General features: G+C 30.1%; 1 protein-coding gene across 4 annotated transcripts; it reads left to right on the forward strand.

Moving 5' to 3' along the window:
* Positions 1-14,194: 14,194 nt before the first annotated feature.
* Positions 14,195-21,297, forward strand: LOC132640250 (transcription repressor KAN1-like). 4 transcript variants are annotated; one of them, XM_060356763.1, is made up of 6 exons: positions 14,195-15,396; positions 16,141-16,217; positions 17,355-17,400; positions 17,558-17,669; positions 20,245-20,341; positions 20,887-21,297. In XM_060356763.1, the coding sequence occupies exons 1-6, from the start codon at positions 14,649-14,651 to the stop codon at positions 20,998-21,000; spliced, it is 1,194 nt and encodes a 397-aa protein (XP_060212746.1). In that variant the 5' UTR covers positions 14,195-14,648; the 3' UTR covers positions 21,001-21,297. The 4 variants fall into 4 exon arrangements, with proteins under 4 accessions (XP_060212746.1, XP_060212743.1, XP_060212744.1 ...); XM_060356760.1 differs by having other exon boundaries at positions 14,196-15,396; positions 17,549-17,669; positions 20,242-20,341; XM_060356761.1 differs by having other exon boundaries at positions 14,196-15,396; positions 17,549-17,669.
* The last annotated feature ends 1,416 nt before the right edge of the window (positions 21,298-22,713 follow it).

A 22,713-nucleotide genomic window follows, 5' to 3' on the forward strand; every position in this document is an offset into this window, starting at 1 on the left:
CTCACTAAATTCACTTGAATCTGCAACCAATACTGTAGGTCCGCCTCTGATCTCTTTGGCCATATTTGAGGTCTTTGAAGCTTGATGTTATACATTATGTCTCAGCTATATCTTTTTCTCCTATTAAAGATAAAGGAAGAATATATTTAGAAGTGAGCTTTTTGTTGTTTTCATTTGCTTGATGAATATTATTATTTGCTATTCCACTTTCAGCATTATTATTAGATCAATATCATTGATCCACATTTCTACAAATCATTAAATAATAGTAATATACTGTAATAAATAAAGAAAATATCCAGCTATTGTCTGTATTTTATTTTTCTGAGACAACAAACGCACCTAAACGTAGTGGTCGGAGGTTACTATTGGTTTATTTGTCTGAACATATAAATCAGCAAAAAGAAATAATTCGAAGTTTCTTGAGTACAACTTAAAAAAAAACGAAAAACTCCACGTGAAAATTCGAATTAATGTCTGGGGTTTTGAGACATCCTCTCCAACCACCAAAACACTATTGTAAATTACGAAATTGAGTAAAAGAAATTTTTTTTTTTCTTCTCAAGTTAAATACGTGTAGGCGTCTTAACATAATATATCTCTGCAAAATACGATAAATATATTTTAAAAAAATTACAACATTATATGAGAAACAGTAAATTCGAAACTGTTGATCTTTTTTCTGATCACTACTCCCTCAAATCGAATTATACAGAAACTCTTTCTTTTTTAGTCAGTCCTAAGATGAATGATATGTTTTTATATTTAGTAATAATTCAATTTTAAATTTGCCTTTCTAACCTTAATGAAATTATTTCTAACCACACAAATTCTATGATTTATTTTGGACCATAAGTTTAAAAAATCTTCTTTTATTTCTTAAATTTAATGCTAAGTCAAACACCTTCATATAATGGAAAAATAACACTGTGTCTATTTGGAGAAACTTTTTACCCGAAATGACCCATATTTTTAATATTACCGGAATGATCCTTTTATACATTACTATACACTTTTATACAAGGTTAATACATTATTTATAGTAAATGTATAATGTTGTATATGATGTGTATAAACACTGTTGCCAAAAAAAAAAAAAACTGATTAATGTAAATGTAAATTAAAAATATGACCACTTGAATGTAATACTTTATGCTGAATTGTTTATGATTGAAATTATTCAGTAACATAGAGACGTAATCGATTATATATATACACGTAATTAACCCTTTACAAAAAAGGGGTAAGAAGCATTATTGATTTGACGGTGGAGGTATAATAGTCAAAGCATGAAAGTACGTGCCAGCGTCAATTATTCTTCTTTAATGGTTAGGTAATTTTAGGGAGATCAGTCAATTTGTTTTACCTTACCAAAATCATTAAATAAGTTTTTGCCTGAATAAGTTATTTAATTTCAAATCAACCTCTACCAAATCAATAATCTTAAATCATGATTTCAAGATCATGTCCAAATGCATACATAATCGCATATTCAAGTCTATACTTTTACTTTCTAACATTACCCAAATTTAGTACTCCCTCAGTCCCAAAAGTTTAAAAAATCTTCTTTTATTTCTTAAATTTAATGTTAAGTCAAACACCTTCATATGAAGGAAAAATAACACTGTGTCTATTTGAAGAAACTTTTTACCCGAAATGACCTATATTTTTAATATTACCGGAATGCCCTTTTATACATTACTATAAACTTTTATACAAGATTGATACATTATTTACAGTAAATGTATAATGTTGTATATGATGCGTATAAACACTGTTGCCAAAAAAAATTGACTAATGTGAATGTAAATTAAAAATAAGACCATTTAAATGTAATACTTTATGCTGAATTATTTATCATTGAAATTATTCAGTAACATAGAGACGTAATCGATTATATATATACACGTAATTAACCCTTTACAAAAAAGGGGTAAGAAGCATTATTGATTTGACGGTGGAGGTACAATAGTCAAAGCGTGGAAGTACGTGCCAACGTCAGTTATTCTTCTTTGATGGTTAGGTAATTTTAGGGAGATCAGTCAATTTGTTTTACCTTACCAAAATCATTAAATAAGTTTTTGCCTGAATAAGTTATTTAATTTCAAATCAACCTCTACCAAATCAATAATCTTAAATCATGATTTCAAGATCATGTCCAAATGCATACTTAATCGCATATTCAAGTCTATACTTTTACTTTCTAACATTAGCCAAATTTAGTACTTCTTCAGTACCAAAAAAATTGACACTTTTCGCTTTTAGAGAGTTAAACTTTTTAATTTTGATCGTATGTTTGAACATAGAATCTTTAAAATTTTCAAAATAAAATTTACAATACGTAGAAAGTATTATAAGTCACCATAATTAATAATTTAAAATATTTAAAAGACATATGAAAAAAATTACGGTTAAAGAACAACTTTTTTTACTCTCAAAAAGCGAAAAATGTCAATCTTTTCGGGAGGGAGGGAGTACAAAATGACATTACTTATGACCATATAATTATTTTCATAAGCCACGTGGCTTTGATAGGGTTATTTTTGTTTTTGACTTTTTTCTGCGGAAGACTACCTGCTATGTACTCATGGCCAAGTATTTTCACATGATTGTATAATCTTTGTTTTTTTGAGAAAAAAAAAACATGTGGGATACCGTATTTGGAGATGTTGTTGTTGACTTAGGAGCCCGTTTGGACATGATTTGAAATCATGATATGAAATCATGACATAAAATATGTTTGGATATGCAATTTGGATTTCTTAAGTTGCAGTTTTTTTTATAAACATAAAAACTCCACAAGTTGTGAAAACCATCAAAATTTTTCCAATTCTCATACAATCTTATCAAATGAGTAAATCATAGTTCATAATAAAATTAATACGCTACTAGAAGACATTTCTAAAAAATACAACATCAATTGATCAAACTTTAGTTCAATAAAAAAGAAAATTTAACATGAATAGTAATGTAACTACTCTTTAATATAATCCTCTCACATGGTACGAACAATCTCTTCACGCCGAGCATGCATTTCCAGATCAGATGACCGAGAAGACGAACAAACAGATTAATATTTAATACAAATGGTTGGTAAACATGATTGGTAAATTTATCTACCAACTTATGGGTCTTTTTTTACAAAATATAAATGTATGGGTCAAATTTTACATTTATATTTTTTGAAATCATGATTTCAAATCCCAAATCATACCTTTTTGGATGATTTGAGATTTCATCTCATGAGATGAAATCAGAGATGAAATCACATGTTCAAACACTGATTTCATCTCATGAGATGAAATTACATGTCCAAATGCCTACTTATAACAACCTTCTAATTTTCTTTGGAAAAGTAGAAAGCTATTTTGCACAAAATTTTAAAAACAACATCAGTGTTTGTGGGTCATAAATACCCCAAAAGTAAAGATTGTTTTGGTTTTTCCACAAAAAATAATAGGGTACGGTAGAGATGTGGGGAGGAGAAATGCGAGGGTAGGGCCGTAGGGGTGGTTATGTATGTCATCGAGTTTAAGTTTTACGTAACGACAATGTAAAAATAGTTACAGAATATAGTCAAAATATTTATATAGGAAATATAATTATAGTATTGAATTTTTTTCGAATAGGTCTTGAAAGAAGAAGTAAGATTGAAATGCCGACAACTGTCTATTATATTAAGGATTTACTTGGTAGTTTTTATTTTGGGACATTCAGTGTACATATATCTTTTACCTATCTCAATAGTATTTTATATTATGACGATATAGAAGGCAGGTCATAAGCGTCTATATATACTGTAAAATCAATTTAAGATAGAATGAGACTTTTATTTTGATCAAATGTTCTATTTTGTATAATATTTTATATCTTATTTTATTTTTATATAAAAATTAAGTAGAGAATTTCTTCTTGTTGCTTGAATGTGACAACTATTAACAGTAACAAATTTGTTATAACAGATTAAACTATACTAATAGTATAATAAAAAGTCTATAATCAACATGGTATAACTTGTATTCTTGAGTTATATATTTAGGGCCCGTTTGGCCATGAATTTTTTCAACTTTTTTCCCGAAAATCATTTCACTATATTTGGAAATCAGCGTTTGGTCATAAAAATTTCAAATACAACTTGAAGTTCTATTTGAAATTTGGAAAACAACTAAAACCTTGTTTTCACTTTCAATACATTCAAACAACCAAATGTTATTTGCAAAAATTATAACAAAACACAACTCCATCTTCAGCTCCAACTTCAAAATTTCAAATAAAGTGAAAAATAATTGATTTTCATGGCCTAACGCCTACTTAGTTGTACAAGTTTCATTACGCTGAGATATGACAGATGTCGAAGATATTCCTCCAAGCAAAAAAGGAATAAAAGCAAAGGGATATATAGAAAAGAAGAGCCTATGGCGTACGCCACCTGCAGATAGAAATGACTCAATGAGTAACACTCCTATTTAATTATTTTTAGATCACTTTACAGAGAGTCAGTACTATAGTCTTGCTTTTTTTACGTGCACAACTATGTCAATTTAAGTTTTCAGTTATTTAGACCACTCCTGAAAAGAAGTTTTTATACTTCGAATCACCTACAAGTGAGATACCTTCTTAAAATATGAAATTTAAAATTTATAAAACAAGACGAGTTATCTACTAATATATATACATAAAAATTAAACTCTATTTATTTTCTTGTTGTTTTGTCTCACCTTTATGAAAAAGAAAGCAGTAGACATGTAACAAAAGAGAGCGGAACACGGACCTTCCAAAAAGCCCTCTTGGATTTTGGGAATCATGAAAGCTTATTTGCTCATTTCATATTTCTCTGTTTTGCTATATAAATTACCCCTCCCCCCCTCTAAATTAAAAAAAAAAACTTTATTATCATGAGTATGGAGAAAACGAGTAAATAATTATTCATATTCAGTATTCATATCAAAATCATACTAATTTATCATTATTACACTACAAGAAAGTACAAAAATAACAATAACTTTTTGGCAACAAAAATATTATTTTTGACGACTGTCTTCTTTCTTATACGGTTAAGTGATAACTTTTGTGAAAATGTGCATTAAATAATAACGATTTAGTAATAACAATATATGCAAAGACATCAGTCATGTTGAATTTTTATACATATCGAATAAAAATATTTTTTACCAAACAATAGCATCACCCTATAGTCGCAACTGGACTTGTATACATGAGCGAAGCTAGTAAGGGGCGAAGGGTAAAATAGTCAAAAAGATCCTCTTAATTAATATTTTTGTAGCGAAAAAACAAGAGACAAGTGGGGGGGGGGGGGGGGGGGGTCAAAGCATAAAGCTAAACAGGACCTAAATTAAGGGGAAACAGCTGGTAAGACCGTAAATGTTGGGATGTCCCACTGATAATTATTTTTGGTGCATAAAGAAATTAAAGAATAATAATAAGAAGTAGAAGAACAGAGAGTCAAAATATGGGCCAGAATCATCGGAGATTTCAATCTCCAATATATTCTTTCAGTTCTTTTGATATAATCTTTACTTATACTAATAATATAGTACAGTATATCTCTGTGATGGGAATAATATTGAGTTTAAAAACCTTCCATGAAAGCAAGTTCTGGGGTTTTTAATTTTGTCATGCATGCATGCATGCAAATATAGTAACGTAATGATTTCGTGAACTTTTAGTTTATGATTAGATGAACTTTTAGGTCATGTGACCAGAGGCGAATTTATGCTTAAAATTTGGGTCACGTGAACACATGGTCGCTCGGCTAAACTCGATATATTATGTGTATAATTTTAAAAATATATTTAATATTAACTGAAGGAACACATGATCAAACTAGACTGAATGGAGCACTGGTTAGGGACTATGTTTATTTTCTCAAGGTCTTGAGATCGAACCTGAGCTCTTGTGCATTTTTGTTTTCTGCTTTTATTTTCTAAAGCAGTCTTTTAACTTTCATTTTTATATTATTCTAAATCTTTTTTCTTCTATAATTCTAATTACCCAAAAGTAAAAAAACGTTATTTTTTTTTATATTACATCTAATGACCTTTTTTTCCCCTTTGCTTCTAATTTACCCAAGTCCCAAAAGGCAAAAGAAATAAAAAAAAAAAAAAACCATAGGCACTAAGCTACAACGAATCAAAGACAAAAGAAATCAAAAAAATCTCATAGCTAATGGTGAATCCATCCTCTTAAAATTCTGGATTCGCCTCTGCATGTGAAAACATCTTCCCTCACATGACCTCCCACCCAACCCAAAGAGGGGATCAAGCTTTTCTCTAATCTCATTGGAATTTGTATAACCTCATTTTTTATGGTCCAAGTTCTAAGAACTCACTATACTGAAAGAAGAATCAATGAGAAGTCACGATATTAAAAGAAACCATTCACTCAAACAAAGAAAAAAGGATATGGAAACCTTTTACTCAATTTTTCATTATTAGATAGAATCTTGTTAAGATATATAATTAAAAAGATAAAATTATTTTTCTTTAACAACTATAAATTTTAAAATAAAATTCATTGACACGATTTAATATGCCACCAGAATAAAAATAGATCTTAAATTTAAATGAGATTTCTAGGGATGGAAATACGGGATGAATCTCATTTTCGGAATTTATTTATATATAAAATTAAAATTATTTTTATATTTATATAGTAGATGTTGCATTCTCTTTAAGTCTTAGTATGTGAAAATTCTGATTTCGACGGTTACTATCCATTATTAGCAAAGTATTTTGTCCATCTGTTAGTCTTAAAAGAAAAAGAAATGTGTACACGAGGGGCATCTAGCAAAGTTAGATTACGACATCAAGTTATCAACCAAAGAACACAAAAGTTATCGAACCTTTTTGACTATAAGAACCATCATTACACCAATTATTGAAGTAAAATTTCAAAGAACAAACAGATAAATTGGGACGTCGGAGCACGTGAGCAAAAGGCACTAAGCCAGTGTTATATATACTCACCCAAATCTTTAACATTTATAACCTCTTTTGCCGAGTTTTTGAAAATTAAAACTATTTATTTTTATTTTTTATAAAAGAAATGCTTACTTTAGTGAAATAAAGTGTTTTATCACACTTTTAGAAAAAAATATTTTTAAGTAGTAGTAGAAGTTATCTTTCAAAAGCCGAAAAAATAATTTTTTCCCCAAGTACTTTGGAACTATAATCAAACACAAATTGTTGCGTTAATATTGATAAAAATATTTTTAAATTGATTAGACAAAAATAAAATGCTGGACTATTTTCAGAGCTATATTACTATCAAATGTGGAGTAACAATTCAAGTTCAATATAACACATAGGTAAGTAAGTGGTAGAACATTCGATAATTATGATAAATTTGTAAATTTTCACAAGCAAAGGATCAAAGTACACGTTTCAACTAATTGAAGGTTAAATATATTTAATTAGATATTTCAAAGACTAAATAAGAATGTAGCGACAACTGAAGGACCAAAATTGCAATTAAACCAATAAACTAAATATTATAAAATATTCCTCCATAAAGGGATCAAAAAATATATTTTTTAATTAATTGAAGGTTAAATATGGTTAAGACACAAGGGCATTCAAAATAGGAATTTACTAATAATTAAAGCAATAAACTGCAATTATCCTAATTCTAATTCATAGGTAGTCTCTGTCTTTTTTTTTTTCAACCAAGTCCTTAGTTCCCCAAGGGATAAATTTTCTTCAGAACTTTGGCACCTAATAATTTTAATTTATTGCATTGTGCCCAAAATGGAAAGAATTAATTGAAAGCAATCACTATATGCCGACATAAACTTTACAGGATATCAAAAAAAAAAAAAAAAAAAAATCGCTCACAGGTACTCATTTGATACAATTGGCTTTAAGGAAAAGCAAATGGTTTCTTTTCACCTTTTTTTTCAGGACCCTTTCACATTTTGATTTGATTTCTTGAGAATATCAAGTTTTTTAGTGTTTTTCAAAAGCTTTTTGACATTTTTCTTGAGATTTCGCCATCATATCATATTAAATCTTGAATTTATTTAACGAAATTATTTTTTCACCTTAGGATACTTTGGGGTCATAACTTAAACTCTTTCTTTAATAAGCATGGATACATACATTTACATAGAGAAGTTGATTATTTTTTAAATGTATATTCTTTTCTATCCTTTCCTTTCCATCCTAGCTATCCAAAACAATCTCCACTCAATTTACTTATTTAATTTTCTCAAAATAAAAGAATATGAAGTGGGTTGGGGGGTTGGGGGGGGGGGTGTGGTTGTTGTGGAAGAATCATTGATGTATAATTGGGTTGGAAGAAGAGCTTTTCTAGCCCAAGTTAAAGAGTCCAAATCATTTCAATTTTCACATAGCTAATATCCTTCCTTTTATGTTTTCCAACACGAGCAGTTGCTAAGAAGAATTTATTATTTCAATTTTCGACTTGTTATTTGTTATCGGATTTTTTGAATTTGCATACGCAAAAATTGTTGAAGTATAAGGGTTATTTGGGGAGGCAAAGCATTAAATTGGGCGTTACTGGAACCGACTTTACGAGCTTTTGTAATAAAATGAAATCTTCGTAAAGCTGATGAATTTGTCTCCACACAGTAGTGCACTTTCAGTGTGGAAACTGGAAACTGTTTATATATGCAATCAGGTTACAATTGTAAGGTAACTTAGGTAAATCTCCATGGTGAAAATCAATTAGCAACATGATAAAAGTGATAACTGATATACGATCATATGTTTTTTTTCTTTTTATAATATCAGTATATATAACTTAATAAATCCTATATCAAGATTAATATTTCTAAAGTCCTCTTTTCCTATTCTTTAACACAAAAAATAGTGAGAGAATTTTAAGCGCTTGAAACATGCTATATTGTAGCAACCAGAGGTGAATCCAGAATTTCAAGAGGATGAATTCACCCTAGATTTTTTTTTTTATAAAAAAAGACGCAAAGTACATTTAGTTGGGTTCGATCCCACAACCTTAAGGGATTAAAGGTAGCACTTAACCAGTGCTCCATTCGGTCTAGTTTGAACATATATTCCTTCAGTTAATATTAGATATATTTTAAAGATTATATACATAATATACCGAGTTTAGTCGGGTGACCATGTGTTCACGTGACTCATTTTTAATACATGGATTCGCCCCTGGTAGCAACAATAGAGGCAATGTCTTATCACTTTCCCTCAAACGTAAATGCGTTTTATAAGCTTGGAATGCATGCAAAAGGCAGATAAATAACGAAGATGAAAGAATGGAAGTGCATTAACTGTACTTAATTTTGAAAACTTCATGGTGAAAGTTACTTCCCTAAAAAAGGACTTCATAGGTGCGTTTTGATAACAATTGTTTTGCTTAGAATAAGCTCCATATATAGTGATATCTTTCTATACATATTTTTAGAGGTAGATGAACTTTAAGTATCACTGTTTAAGTTACAAGCAGAGATAGGATCTCAAGATTATGAGTTACGAACTTTGCTGCCAAAATCATAGCTCATTTTAGTTACTAGATTCATAATTAAATATATATAAATTTGATGGATTTCCTAATAAAATCTAATCGATCTCTCTATAGAACAACGCCATCTGTGGAGTATATTTTTTGGCTACAATAGCAAGATAATGTTATAAATAACATATAGTAATATAGCATAATACGAAAGTCGATTTTAAAGAATATTTAGCCACTAATTATAGTAAAATGTTGTCATATAGAAGTCTAACGGTATAAATATAGAATCTAAGCAATAATTATTGAGTTCGTCTGAACCCTTATTTATAATACTGTGTAGCTCTGCCTTTATGTGATGGTACATAAGGGTCAATATGACCATACATCACTTCAAAAGGAAAACCTTTTTGTTCCTTTTCATCTTGAGTTTTCACCATTACAAGACATTACATACTGGTAGACATAGGCAAACATTTTCAGTTTCACTTGTTATATTTATGGAAATGTTCTCATTTTGTGCCATAAAATTTTTAACTCATTAAGAATTAGTCTAACTGCAATTTGGCTAATTTCTTCTATTTTTCAAAACTGAGGAAATTATTTGAAAAAAATGATGCAGCGATTTTTTTTCTAGTAGAAATTTCAGGCATTAATTTACTGCATAATATATATATATATATGGACCCTATTTAGAATGATCAATGTCACACAGAAAAATCCAGCCTCATGGTATAGTATTCTCTTAGTCATTAAATAGCCCTACTTTTTCGTTAAAATGCTCCTACCATTGTCGGGAGAAAATAATAATAAGATAATAATAGATAAACAGAATATAAATAAATTAAGAATACTTGATTATGATTAGATTTTGTTAATTTTCCTTTTTTTTTTTCTTTCCAAAACGATTTATCACATGGGACCCTTTAATCTCATGGTTCTGATATGATAGGGAATGAGTCTACTCTACTGTATATATATAGAATTGTACCAAATATTTAATATACATGATAGTACCTAAGGTATTCCATATCCTCTATGTTACATTCTTTTCAAAGTGTACCCCAATTTAAATGTATGCATGTGGCCAATTTTTTCCTCTCAGTATTGAACAACTATTATCAAGTTCTTTTCTTATTTATTTTTTTCCTTTTACATGTGTAATAGTACCAATAGAAATGTCCAAAAGTAGTATATGACAACGACTTATGAATAGTCCCTTTAATTTGGGGTTTTCTGTAATCTGATTTCGAATTGAGATTGACATGTATAAGATCCTCTTCATAGGCAAGCTTTAGCACCGTCAACTTAATAATCTAATGGCACCATTACAACTTCATTTATTATAAGCAAGTACTCTTATGATTAAGACTATTAAGTTTTTCTTAAAGAGTTCGCAAAAACGTTAGTAAAATTTAAATAAAATTGATAGCCTAGAAATTTACAAACCTGAGCAAATTTGAGCTGAATGCATAGTCGAAAACAACTATCGCGTCTCTAATATAGTCTTTGAGAAAATCAGGATCTTTATCACTTTTTAACAAAAATTACCTTGAGTCCCATCTAGTGCCACGTCATGCATTGAGTAAGATTGGGAGCTGTAGTTTTTTTTTTTTTTTTTTTTTAAATGACATAAATCTCACTAAAGCAAGCCACAGAGGCATATTGAATTAATTCTCATATATTTTAATTTTCACTCTGTCGTATAATTTATTGTGTTAAAACTCAAAAATAAGTTATTTTATAATGATGGATAATAGTGAAATTCCGACAGGAACTTCAAGTGTACATCATTCCATACTGGTTATGTAGGCAATACATTACCCAAAACTTGAAATTCATAAGAGTTTGTCTTCAACACTTCCAATGGAATATATTTCAGCGCAAAGTTTTTTTCGAAAACAGGAAAGCTGAAATAAAATTATGCTACAAGCATAGAACCAAAATAAGCATTAAATGCTCCAGCCAAACACCACCTAAATACAAATGTCATTTAGTGTTACATTGGTGAAGGTGTCACCCTAGAGAGTAAAAATACCCATAAGGTATAAAAACTTCTAGAGAAGTAAATTCCCAAGAGCAGCTTAATATTTATGGATAGTGTATAAGACATCTTTAAATAACGATCTATAAAAACTGATAGTGTAAGATGGCTTATAAGTAATCTCATAATATATATAAAAAAGAAAGTTAATACACTATCCATAAAAATTCTTTATACTATCAATGCATATAAATTAAAAGAGTTTAAGTTCTATATATTGACGATGTAAAGATATTTACAAGATCATGTAATTAACTTATAATTACACGTAAAATGAGAAGTTTAAGTTATATATATGTCGTCAGGGTAAATAATTTTTTTTTTTACTGTCATATGTTATTCACCTGTTACAGGCTTAGCATGTAATCTGCTCTATTTTCAAGATCACAAATCTCACTTTTATGAAATTGCTTACTTGCATATACTCTTTGAGTAACCTGATAGTGTAAAAATTCTTTAACGTTAACGATGTATATAGTTTAAACTCTAAAACCATAACTAACTTAATAGATAATAGTTTAAGCAACACTAGTGGTGTAAACAAATTCTTTGTATTATCACAGTTGCATATATAAGTAATTAGATCCCTTCCAAATATATCTTAATTAGAAGAAAGAAAAAGGAAAATTGAGAATAAAGAAATGAATATTAACCCTATGATTTAGCCTAGGGTTTTGAAAACATTAATACCTCAGTGGATATGATTCATATTTAGTGGTCTATATCATGTGAGGGAAGACATATTAAAACCCAAGATGCCAGACAAATTTGTCGAAAGATTAGAAGGGAATATTTGGGAGTATGAAATGGAATTAGAAGGTAATATATGTGTGTGTTTTAATTATTTTTAGGTTTGTGCACATGATAACCACATATTCTACTACTAGAGAACAAACACCCCTTTTTTTGGTTCTCCCTCTGCCTCTTTCTCATGAAGTCAATGGCTTACTTGTACTTTAATGTTCATACATTTATTTTCCTCCATACTTCTCTTTTATTGTTACATATGTATAAGTTTGACCTAAAAACCCTATAAACATCCCCTAATCTATTTCAACATATGTATAAGTTTGACCTAAAAAACCCTATAAACATCCCCTAATCTATTTCAACATGGTCACAAAAACATATATAGGTGGGGATAGTGCTAGAAACCAAAATCTTTAGTTGAAGACTTGAAGTTGATTATATTGATGTACTTAGTAGAGAAAAAACATGTAACCTATGCACACCGATAACATAAATAACTTTAACACTATTAATGAATTTTATTCTCATTTATTATAAACGGTTACTCATACTCTCGTCATCCCAATTTATGGGTACTGTTTGACTAGATACGTAGTTTTAAAAATGAAGACTGTTGAAATTTATTATATAAAACAACTCTTAAGACATTTGTGTTGTTATAAATTTTTACGGCTAAAATGAAATTTTTTGGATTAATTTGTTTCTCTATACTGAAAAATGACATTTCTTTTGTGACAAATTAAATAAGAAAGTATGTCATACCAACAGGGTCCATAGCTTAGTGTAGAGCATTTGACAGCAGATCAAAATGTCATTGGTTCGAACTCGATTGTGCCCTTAAATTGTTAACCTTTTAATTTTGATTTCTTCTGATCTATCCAATGCCTTTTATTTTGATTTATTTCCATCTATTCAATGAGTCTTGATGAATATTAGCAGATAAGATACCTTATAAATTGAGGCATACAAATAATATTATCTGACTGACATGATTAAAAAAAAGACAAGAAGTAGAAGCGTAGAGAGTGGGGGGAAAAGAATCACAGAGAAGATGAGTGTCTCTTTCTCACTCAAACCATTTTTAACCCTTTCTCTACAGAGAGGAAAATCACTCAAAAAGTGACCCATTATCTTTTTCATTTCTTTCTCCTTTATTACTCCCTCTGCTACTATTAGTAATTCTTTAATTTTAAAATTTTTAATGACATATTAAGAATCACAAGATTTGAAAAATATTTTGGTACATTCTACATATATTAAGGACTCGTTCATGAGAATTATTTGTTTTTTTCTGGAATTTCTTTTCACTTTATTTGAAAATTAAGTTGTATTTGGAATATGGAAAACACCTAAAAGCTTGTTTTCAATTTTTTTTTGTTCACTTTTTACACTTTCAGTATATTTAAATAATCAAATATCTTTTTGCAAAAACTATAATCAAACACAACTCCATCTTCAACTCCAACTTCAAAATTTTTAAAATAAATGAAAAATATTTGATTTCTATGGTCAAACGCCTATACACTAATTTTAAGGTTACAAAATTTATCTCTTTTTTTATTTTTGTGTGTGTAAACTATAGACGTTGTTAGTGTAAGAAATAATCATCTTTATCTATTAAGTATAACAGATAAGCTGTTGTATTTTGAAGATAATAAATTTGTATCATATGTTAAAGAATCTTACATATAAATTTCCTTTAAATGAAATAATAGTGTAAAAAAAATTTTACCACCATTTTATGTTGCTTTTTTTTTTTTTTTTTTTTTTTTGGTTTTGTTTATTTGCAGTGTTTTGACTATAGAGTAGAAAGAGAAAGAAGCCTTGTGTTCAAGTGTCATTTTCCAATAAACAGTACTTCTCGAGGACACAAGTCTCCTATCCCTTTCTCCTTTTTTCTCATTCCATAAAGCCTTTCTTGATTCCTTTCTTTCATTTACCAAACACATTTAATTGTTTGTTTTCTTTTCCTTTCCTTTCCTTCTATTGTTTTCACAAACACCATTATCCCTCCTTCTTGTAGCTTTTGCTCTTCATATCCACTTAAAAAGAAGATAAAATAGCTCAAATAATCTTTGCCCTCCTTTTTTCACTTAGACACTTAGCTTTTACAATCTCCAAAAGAATAAACTCTCTAACTAGCTCTTTTATCTTCTCTCACTTTTTTCCACCTAAATCTATCATCAAGAATCAAACTTGAAGTTTGTTCATCTTTCTTTCATTCCTTTTCCCATCTTGTGTCTGCAACTTTTTATTCTATTTTTCATCATTTTGGTGTTTTTGAGGTATTAACAAAGAAGTAAAAGCCAAAGCCAAGAACCAAAGAGACAAAGACAGCAAAAAAGAACAATCTTGAAGTCATTATTACTTCAAAAATTTATCGACAAAGATGCCCTTAGAAGGGGTTTTTGTTCAACCACCATCTTCTAATAATTCTTCTTCAAAGCAAATCCCTGATCTTTCTCTCCATATTAGCCCTCCAAATAGTTCCTCTTCTACATTAACATCAAACAAATCAAAAAATTGTCTCACTGAGCTTTCTTTAGCACATCCCACTAGCCTTAATGAAGAACATAGTTGGTTTAATTATGGTGATAGAAGGAATTTTTTAAGAAACTCTTTACCCCAACAAAGCCAAAATAACAACTATATGATTCAACCAAGTAGCCAAATGAATCAGATAAATCATGGGGTTTCTTTATTAGATGTTACTTCACAAAGTTTAAGCCCCATAAAAGGTATTCCAATTTATCATCAAGATTCATTTTCATTCCCTAATTTCTTAGAGAAAGATCCAAAGAGATTTGGATCACTTTATTCACCTTATCTCAATGGGGGTAATTTGGATCATTTACCATTCTTGAATTCTAGTACAAATGCTTCTTCTTTTTCTTCTCCTTCTCCTTCACCTTATCGGATACCTTTGGCTAATAGATTTCACAATCAACATAGCCAATATTATGGAGTAGGATTAGGAGTTTCTCATCATGAAGCTACTTCACATCATAGTTTGATGAGATCAAGATTTTTACCAAAATTTCCAGCTAAAAGGAGCATGAGGGCACCGCGAATGCGATGGACTACTTCACTTCATGCCCGGTTTGTTCATGCTGTGGAACTTCTTGGTGGCCATGAAAGTAAAACTTCATCTTCATCCTCTAGTTTGAGTTATATTTTAAAGATTTCATTTTTAGGTTTTTTCTTTTATTTTTATATATTTTGGGAGTACATAATGCACTTCTTGGTGGCCATGAAAGTAAAACTCTAATTCTTACTTCCCCTATAGTTTGAGTTATCTATCAAGAGTTCATTTTTAGGTGTTCTTTTGATTTTTTTTTGTTTGGGGTATATATATAATGCACTTCTTGGTGGTCATTAGTGTAAATTCCAATTCTTATTTCATTCTTCATCCCCTAGTTTGAGTTATCTTTCAAGATTTCATTTTTAGGTGTTTTCTTGGTTGGGTTTTAGGGGGAAGGGAGGGTTTTACATAAGGCACTTCTTGGTGTCTATGAAAGTAAAGTTCCAATTCTCTTACTTCATCTCATCCCCTATATTTGAGTTATCTTTCAAAAAAAAAAAATTGTTGGGGTGGGGGGGGGGGGGGGGGGATGGGTGGGTTGGGGGTGGGGGGGGATTATGAATTCTTAGTGGCCATGAACCTCAAATCTTTCTCTTGAATTTTTTTTTTCAACTTCCTCCCTTAGGTGATTTGATTTTTACGGTACATTTGATTCAACTTTTATTTTTTCATCAATCTCTTAGTAATTTTTCGGGTACTTATTTATACTTTATTTGAAATTTGTTGGATCCAGTTGAACTTGTTGCTTAATGTATATTGCATCTAAAAGTCTAATCTTTTTTTTTTCCTTGAATTTTAGGGGCTACTCCAAAATCAGTCTTGGAGCTAATGGATGTCAAAGATCTCACTCTAGCTCATGTCAAAAGCCATTTGCAGGTAAAAACAAAATGAAAACTAAAAAATATAAATTACAAGGAAATCAAAGTACCAAAGAAATTAAAAAGGAAAATTCAGTTTCAATTTTTTTTGTTTTTGCTCTGGGTGAATTGTTTCTCCGGCACAGTAGCCGATGAGTACAGTGAATAAATGACTGAATGAATGAATTAAAGAAACAAGTCTTCTGATGTCTTTTCTGATAGTATGCAGAGATAAAGAAAAAGAAAACAGACAAAAATAAGTCATCATTATTCAATAATAGTAGTACTTACACTCTTCTTCTTCTTACCTTATCAAAAACGTCAACCTCGTGATTAATTAATCAATTTTTAAGAAACATTTTGACTCAGAACTCAAGTACTATCTCCCGCTCTCATCTTTCTTTTTCTTTTGTAACATTATGTCAAGAAAGTAGTCTATGTTAAAGAGTAGATATCTATAGGTGCAATGGGTAATTCTTATTTTCTATTTTTTGGTATTTGTTGAAGTTTTCCTGAGGAGAAAGTCTTTCAGAAACAGTCCTCCTGCCTTAAAAGGCAGGGGTAAGATCTATGCACACTTTATCCTCTCTAGATTTCACATTGTGGGATTTTCACTGAATATGTTATTGTTGTTGTTGGCATTTGTTGAAGGGTTTAAGCTATATTTTTACACTACAACAGAGCAACAAAGCTCACAACAACAAAAAATAGCTCTAAATTTTATTTTTTACAGACTTTAGTGAGTGTAATTTGTGTATAATCAATGTGTATAAATTATATGTTGCCGATGATAGCTACTGATGGTTATGACTAAGCGGGTAAACAAAAATTCAGACTCCTTGGTAGAAATGTTAAAATCCCTAAGCTAGATACGTTGTTGTAGATGCATTGTCAATATAATTTAAGTTGTTATTGCAAGCTATTTGATTTTTTTTTCTCTGAGTTATTAGATCGTTAATCTGACGTTTTTTAAGGTAAGTACTTCATGAGATTGTGTAAAATATTATAAGTACACTATTAGTGCAAATAAATTCTAAAATGCAAAATGACGCAGATATTTCCATAGAAGCACTCATATCTCTTCTTCCATTCATTTTGTTTTTCAACATTATTGATTAATTGTTGTTTGAAATTCTAAAGTACATTTTTAATGCAGATGTATCGCACTGTTAAAACCACTGACAAACCTGCAGCTTCCTCAGGTAACGAATTATTCTTGCTCTAGACTTCTATAACATTAATTAAGGATTAATCAACAAAAATGAAGTATTATTGCCTAATGTGTATTGTCCATATAAAGTACATTGAGTATTTAAGCATTAGAGTTTGATTTGTTATTATTTCTTGAAGGACAATCAGATGGATCAGGTGAAGAAGATCTGTTAGCAATAGACAGGATTTTGGATCAGAGAGATGGATCTGATGATCATCCTTCTACTACAACTCCTACTCTTTGGAGTAACTCCTCAAGGTACAAAACATAAACAAACCTTTGAGTATGATTATATATGTTGGTTTTTCTGTTAAGTTAAATTAAGTTATATGTACTGACGGTATAAAAAATATTTGTATAATATTACGTTGCTTGTAAGGTAATTACACGTAAGTTAATCTTTATGATAAGCAATACTTCTTGTCATTTAATATGACACACTTTCCCTTTTAGGCTGTCCAACAAAGAATAACAACTTTCTATATTTAAAAACAATGTAAGGTAATTACACGTAAGTTAATCTTAAGACGTGTGCCCGTCTAACACATACATTGGGATGGAGAGAGTAAATCATAACCTGATAAACTTTGTAATAAACCTGCTATAATAGGTTGAGTTTAAGTTTATGTGCATTGCAGGTGTAATTAGGAATATTTCACAATTAAGTTACTTAAAAGGTACTTAAATGTAACTCTATTTAATAAGCATTGATTAGTGTAAACTCGAATAAATTGTCAAGTAACCTGCTATAACTAGATGAAATCCGATAATAAAAAAGGATTTACATTATCATTATATATAGCTTAAATTAATGAGTCCGATTACACTAATCGTCTAAAATGTTTTTAAAAAAATCAGTGTATATATGTAAATTTTTTCGTTATTCTTCTCCTCGTCTTCATAACATATCCTAATTAAGGAGTACTCCCTTTGTCCCAATTTATCTGGTACTTTTCATTTCCCAATATTTAAATTGCATGAACTTTAATCAACATTTTAAGATGTTTGTTTTCGCCAAATTGATATGACAAAAGTTGCAAATTATAGTAGCAAATTATAGCACTTTTTATGTAGTTTTCAAATATATAAATTTTAATCTTAAAATATTGAGTTAATCTAATCCTATTTAACTTTAAAGTTTAGTTGAATTGACTCTCGAAATTCGTTGGGACGAAGAGAGTAATATTTTATAAATAACTGAAAAATGGGTGGAAATATTTCACATGTTCAACTTTTGAAGTAATGATGGAGTGATGAATAAAATTGATAAAGGTGGGGGTTGTAGATTTCCTTTTACTTTTTGCATGGAGAATCCTGAATCTTTAGAAATGCAAACCCACGTACATCATTTTCTAAATTCTAAAGAAATATATAAAAGAATTCTTGTGACAGCTTTTGCTTTTCTCTGCTATTTTCCTTCTCTTTTCTCCTCTTTTTATTATCTTATTGTTTGGTTCATATTTCTTTTCCACCTGAAGATTTACCGACGTACACCCTTTGTTTTAATTAAAGAAACACAAAAAGAAAGATAGTACACAAATGGTAGTACTTATTTACTGCAACTAGCACTTTATCTTTTCTTTTTCTTTCTTTGCATTTAATTGGAATTGTTTTATTTTATTTAATAGACAGACCCTTTTACTTTACTTTGTTGTTATTCTCTTCACGAGGAGACTTTAGCACATAGGTCCAAAAAAAAGGACCTGTAACTTGACTTAAGTGCTCTCTTTTTCTGAAAGTTATACTAAGTACTATTTATTTGTTTAAACAAAGTATTTATTTATGCATGGTGTTTGTGTGGACGTGTATTTGTCTCTTCTGTGTATAGTTAATATTGTATATGTATATATAGAAAACAATGTCTATAACAGAAACCAATGAGATCTTGTTAATTGAAATTTTAAATGCAGCTTCCATGTATGTACGTATTAGGAAAACCCCTGCACCTATAGATTGTCCTTTTCCTTAATTATATTCTATTCATGAATGCCTTCTTCTCCAAAACATATATCCATAGTCCAAAAACTCACATAAATTCAATATAAAAGACTGAGCATTCAACCCAAACCTTTAGGTTATATCTGTAGTGGCAAAACAAGAGTCTAAGACATTAATAAATCCTTTTGAAAACTCTTATGCAAGTAATAAAAAATAAGTGTATTCTGACACCTTCCACAGTATAAGTAATCTAGTTCTAGGGGCTACACGACTATATTGAATTCTTTTTTTTTTCTTTTCTTTTCTTTTTGTTTTTTCTTTTTGAGGAGAGACTGCGGCTAGTGAAGTAGGGAAAAAATGAACATGTTGAAGACCAGGCTTTTGGTAGAGAACCCGGCTGGAGCTAGAAGGGTGCGGGGGTCAATTGAACCCCATTTGTTAAAAAATTATATGATGTAGATAGGGTAAAATAATTTTTATTTACATATATATAAGTTTGTTGAATCCCCTTCACATTAAGAACTTTCTTTTTTCTGAATCCCCTTACCTGAATTCTTGGCTCCACCACTAATAGAGAAAGAGTAAGCTCAATAAGCTAAAGGGGTGGGGGGTGGGGTGGGGGGCTGGAACAAATGTCACTGGCTCGATGGGCTAAAAGAGAGAGATGAAAGAAGCCCAAAACGGCTTGATGTGCTGATTTGATTAATTAAATGAGACGTTTAAGAGCGATATATACAATGGATATTTTAGACAGACAATCTAATAAAATTAAGGCTATTAAATGTCTTTCTTAAGAAGTTAATTAATTAATTATGGATTTCTTTCCTGTTTCATTACTAAGGTTATGGACATAACACGTGCTGAATATTTTATTTTCTACTTGAATTTTCAGCAGTAGAGAAAAATGGTCACAAGCTAACTTCAATGAGTCCACTGGCCTCATCAGATCATCCTCTATTCCATCTCAACATAGATCCAGCCACCATATAGAGGTATACTTCCCTCAGCCGTTTCTTGTTTTTTTTATAATCATGATGCCAAAATCAACTTGTGCCTATCTTAACTAATTCCTCACTCTTTTGTCTGTTTTATACCGTAGAATGCCCCTATCATTCAATATAGTGGAGTAGTATTTTTGCTAATATAACTTTGCGTGGAAGAACTATCAATTGTTTAATTTTCTGTTTTCGCCAATTGTAGTTTAAATTTCAGAAATTGTTCAACTTTTAAACCAAAAAGGGATAATAACACTTTTGCTCTCTCGGTAAATTCTGATTTGGTCCTTGTGATATCTCAAAAACACATTATGTTAGCCTTCAGCTAATCGAAATGTGACTTGCAAATGTTTTACTTATGGCCCCCTATTCTTTTTCTTTCGTATAGTGGTCTACGTTTAGTAAACTCCAGCACTATATGGAGATTTTATTCAACAACAAAAAGCTGACACTAGACCAACAATAACTACGTCTCAATTTCAAAAAAAGTTGAGGTCAGCGAAAATCTTAATGTACTAAATGTGTGAAGAAATTATTTGCAGGAATATGAATATTCAAGGCCAGTGAGCTATGTAGGTTGCAGTTTGGATCAGAAAAACCCTAGCTTGGAGTTCACATTAGGAAGACCAGATTGGGTTGAAAAGGAGCATGACTGAAATATTGTTCATCAATCCTTCAATTAGTTTTGTTTTTTGTTTTTGGCTTAGCTGATTCTTTTTTTTTTTCTTTGTAATTTGAGATGAAAGAGATGTGACATGCATCAAAATTAGAATATTAAGAGCTATTGGATTAGAAAAGAAAGCCAAAAAAAAAAAAAAAAGGAATGGTTTTCATTAGTTAGCATGGCTAAGTTCCCATGTAGCTTCAACTATTGCTGATCTTCCATGCATATATAACCTAAGTTGTGACTTGTGACCTACCTATATATACAGCCTACATTATTTTTTTGGTTTTTTTGATTTTGTTAATTTGACTTTTTTTCTTCTGTTTTTTGGTTTATTGTTTCTTTTTTGACCTCTTGGGTTGGCTCTATGTAATGCAAAAATTGTTGGAAGAGTAATGTAGCTTGAGGCGTGAAATTTTTCTTATTCGTATTAACAACTACTCTAAGGGAATGTTTTTTTGCGATATAAGGACATTATTATTCAAGATATTAGCGCAACAACAAATAAATTAACGATGAGTCACTCAAGATCCAACAGCAAAACATCAAGAATATAAACTCAAAATTAAAGACTGTAATACCCAAGAAGTAGAAGTGATCGATTTATGTCTTGTGTATTTAGCTAGCTAGCTTCATGATAAAGTCTTGAGGAGTCAGATAAAATGAACCTCTTAATTAAATTTCCCGCTTTCTTGAGTTCAAGAACAGATTCGTTCCTTATCCATCAGATAAAGGTGGTAGCAAGACATAAAGGGAGAAGGTCGAAATAAAAGTTGATTCTTTTATGATAGATTGAATTTGGCCAAATGAAAATAGGAGAAATTTCAGAAATATACAATTTGCTCACTTACATTATAAAAAAATAGCCCAAAACTTACATTGCAAAGCTTTAGCCCAAAAACACTTTTATACAGTGTTATATATTATATACAAAAGACAGGTACATTATTTATATAGGTGTTTGAAGGTGTATTATGTGTAGGTATATACATTAAATTATACAATATTATACCCGAAAATACTCAAGTATACACATTTATACACAGTTATACAAATATTGTATAATGCGATAGGTATATACACTAAAAAAATATAATTATAAAATATTATACCCGAAAATACGCAAGTATACACATTTATACATAGTTATACAAATATTGTATAATGCGATAGGTATATACACTAAAAAATATAATTATACACTAAAATACGCACGTATACACATTTATACACAATTGTATAATGTGTAGGTATATACACTAAAAAATATAATTATACAATATTATACACAATTATACACGGCATTTGCTTTCTCTTTTTTGTTTTTTCTGAGAAATAAAAAACTAAATAAAACTGACCGTTTCTAATATGGTGAAATATGGATGGATCTGGAAAACCAATAGACACAATATATGTAAACAATATGGAAGATTTGTAAGATACGGTGGTTTGCGGCGGAGATGTGGTGGTTCACGGCGGTGAAGAAACGGGAAAGAAATGAGAAAAATAAGAGGATAAAGGTGGTGGTTAGAGACTCTGAAGTCTGTATTGTCAGTTCCCGCTTTTTCAGGCAGTGGGCATAAGCGGGTTTCGATTCTAAAAGCTTCAATGATGCGTCGACGGCCGCAGAGAGAGGAGGCCGAGAGTGAGGGTGAGAGAGAAGAGGCAGAAAGAGAGAGAGTGTGATAGAGAGAAAAGTTTAGGT

The sequence above is a fragment of the Lycium barbarum genome, chromosome 5 (genome assembly GCF_019175385.1).
Source record: "Lycium barbarum isolate Lr01 chromosome 5, ASM1917538v2, whole genome shotgun sequence".
NCBI lineage: Eukaryota > Viridiplantae > Streptophyta > Magnoliopsida > Solanales > Solanaceae > Lycium > Lycium barbarum.

Bases quoted from the DNA above. Each gene is read 5' to 3' on its own strand.
- LOC132640250 (XM_060356760.1), top strand. From the start codon at position 14,649: ATGCCCTTAGAAGGGGTTTTTGTTCAACCACCATCTTCTAATAATTCT. The intron at 17,401-17,548 runs GTAACGAATTAT...TATTTCTTGAAG, and splicing joins CAAACCTGCAGCTTCCTCAG to GACAATCAGATGGATCAGGT. The intron at 17,670-20,241 runs GTACAAAACATA...TTGAATTTTCAG, and splicing joins CTTTGGAGTAACTCCTCAAG to CAGTAGAGAAAAATGGTCAC.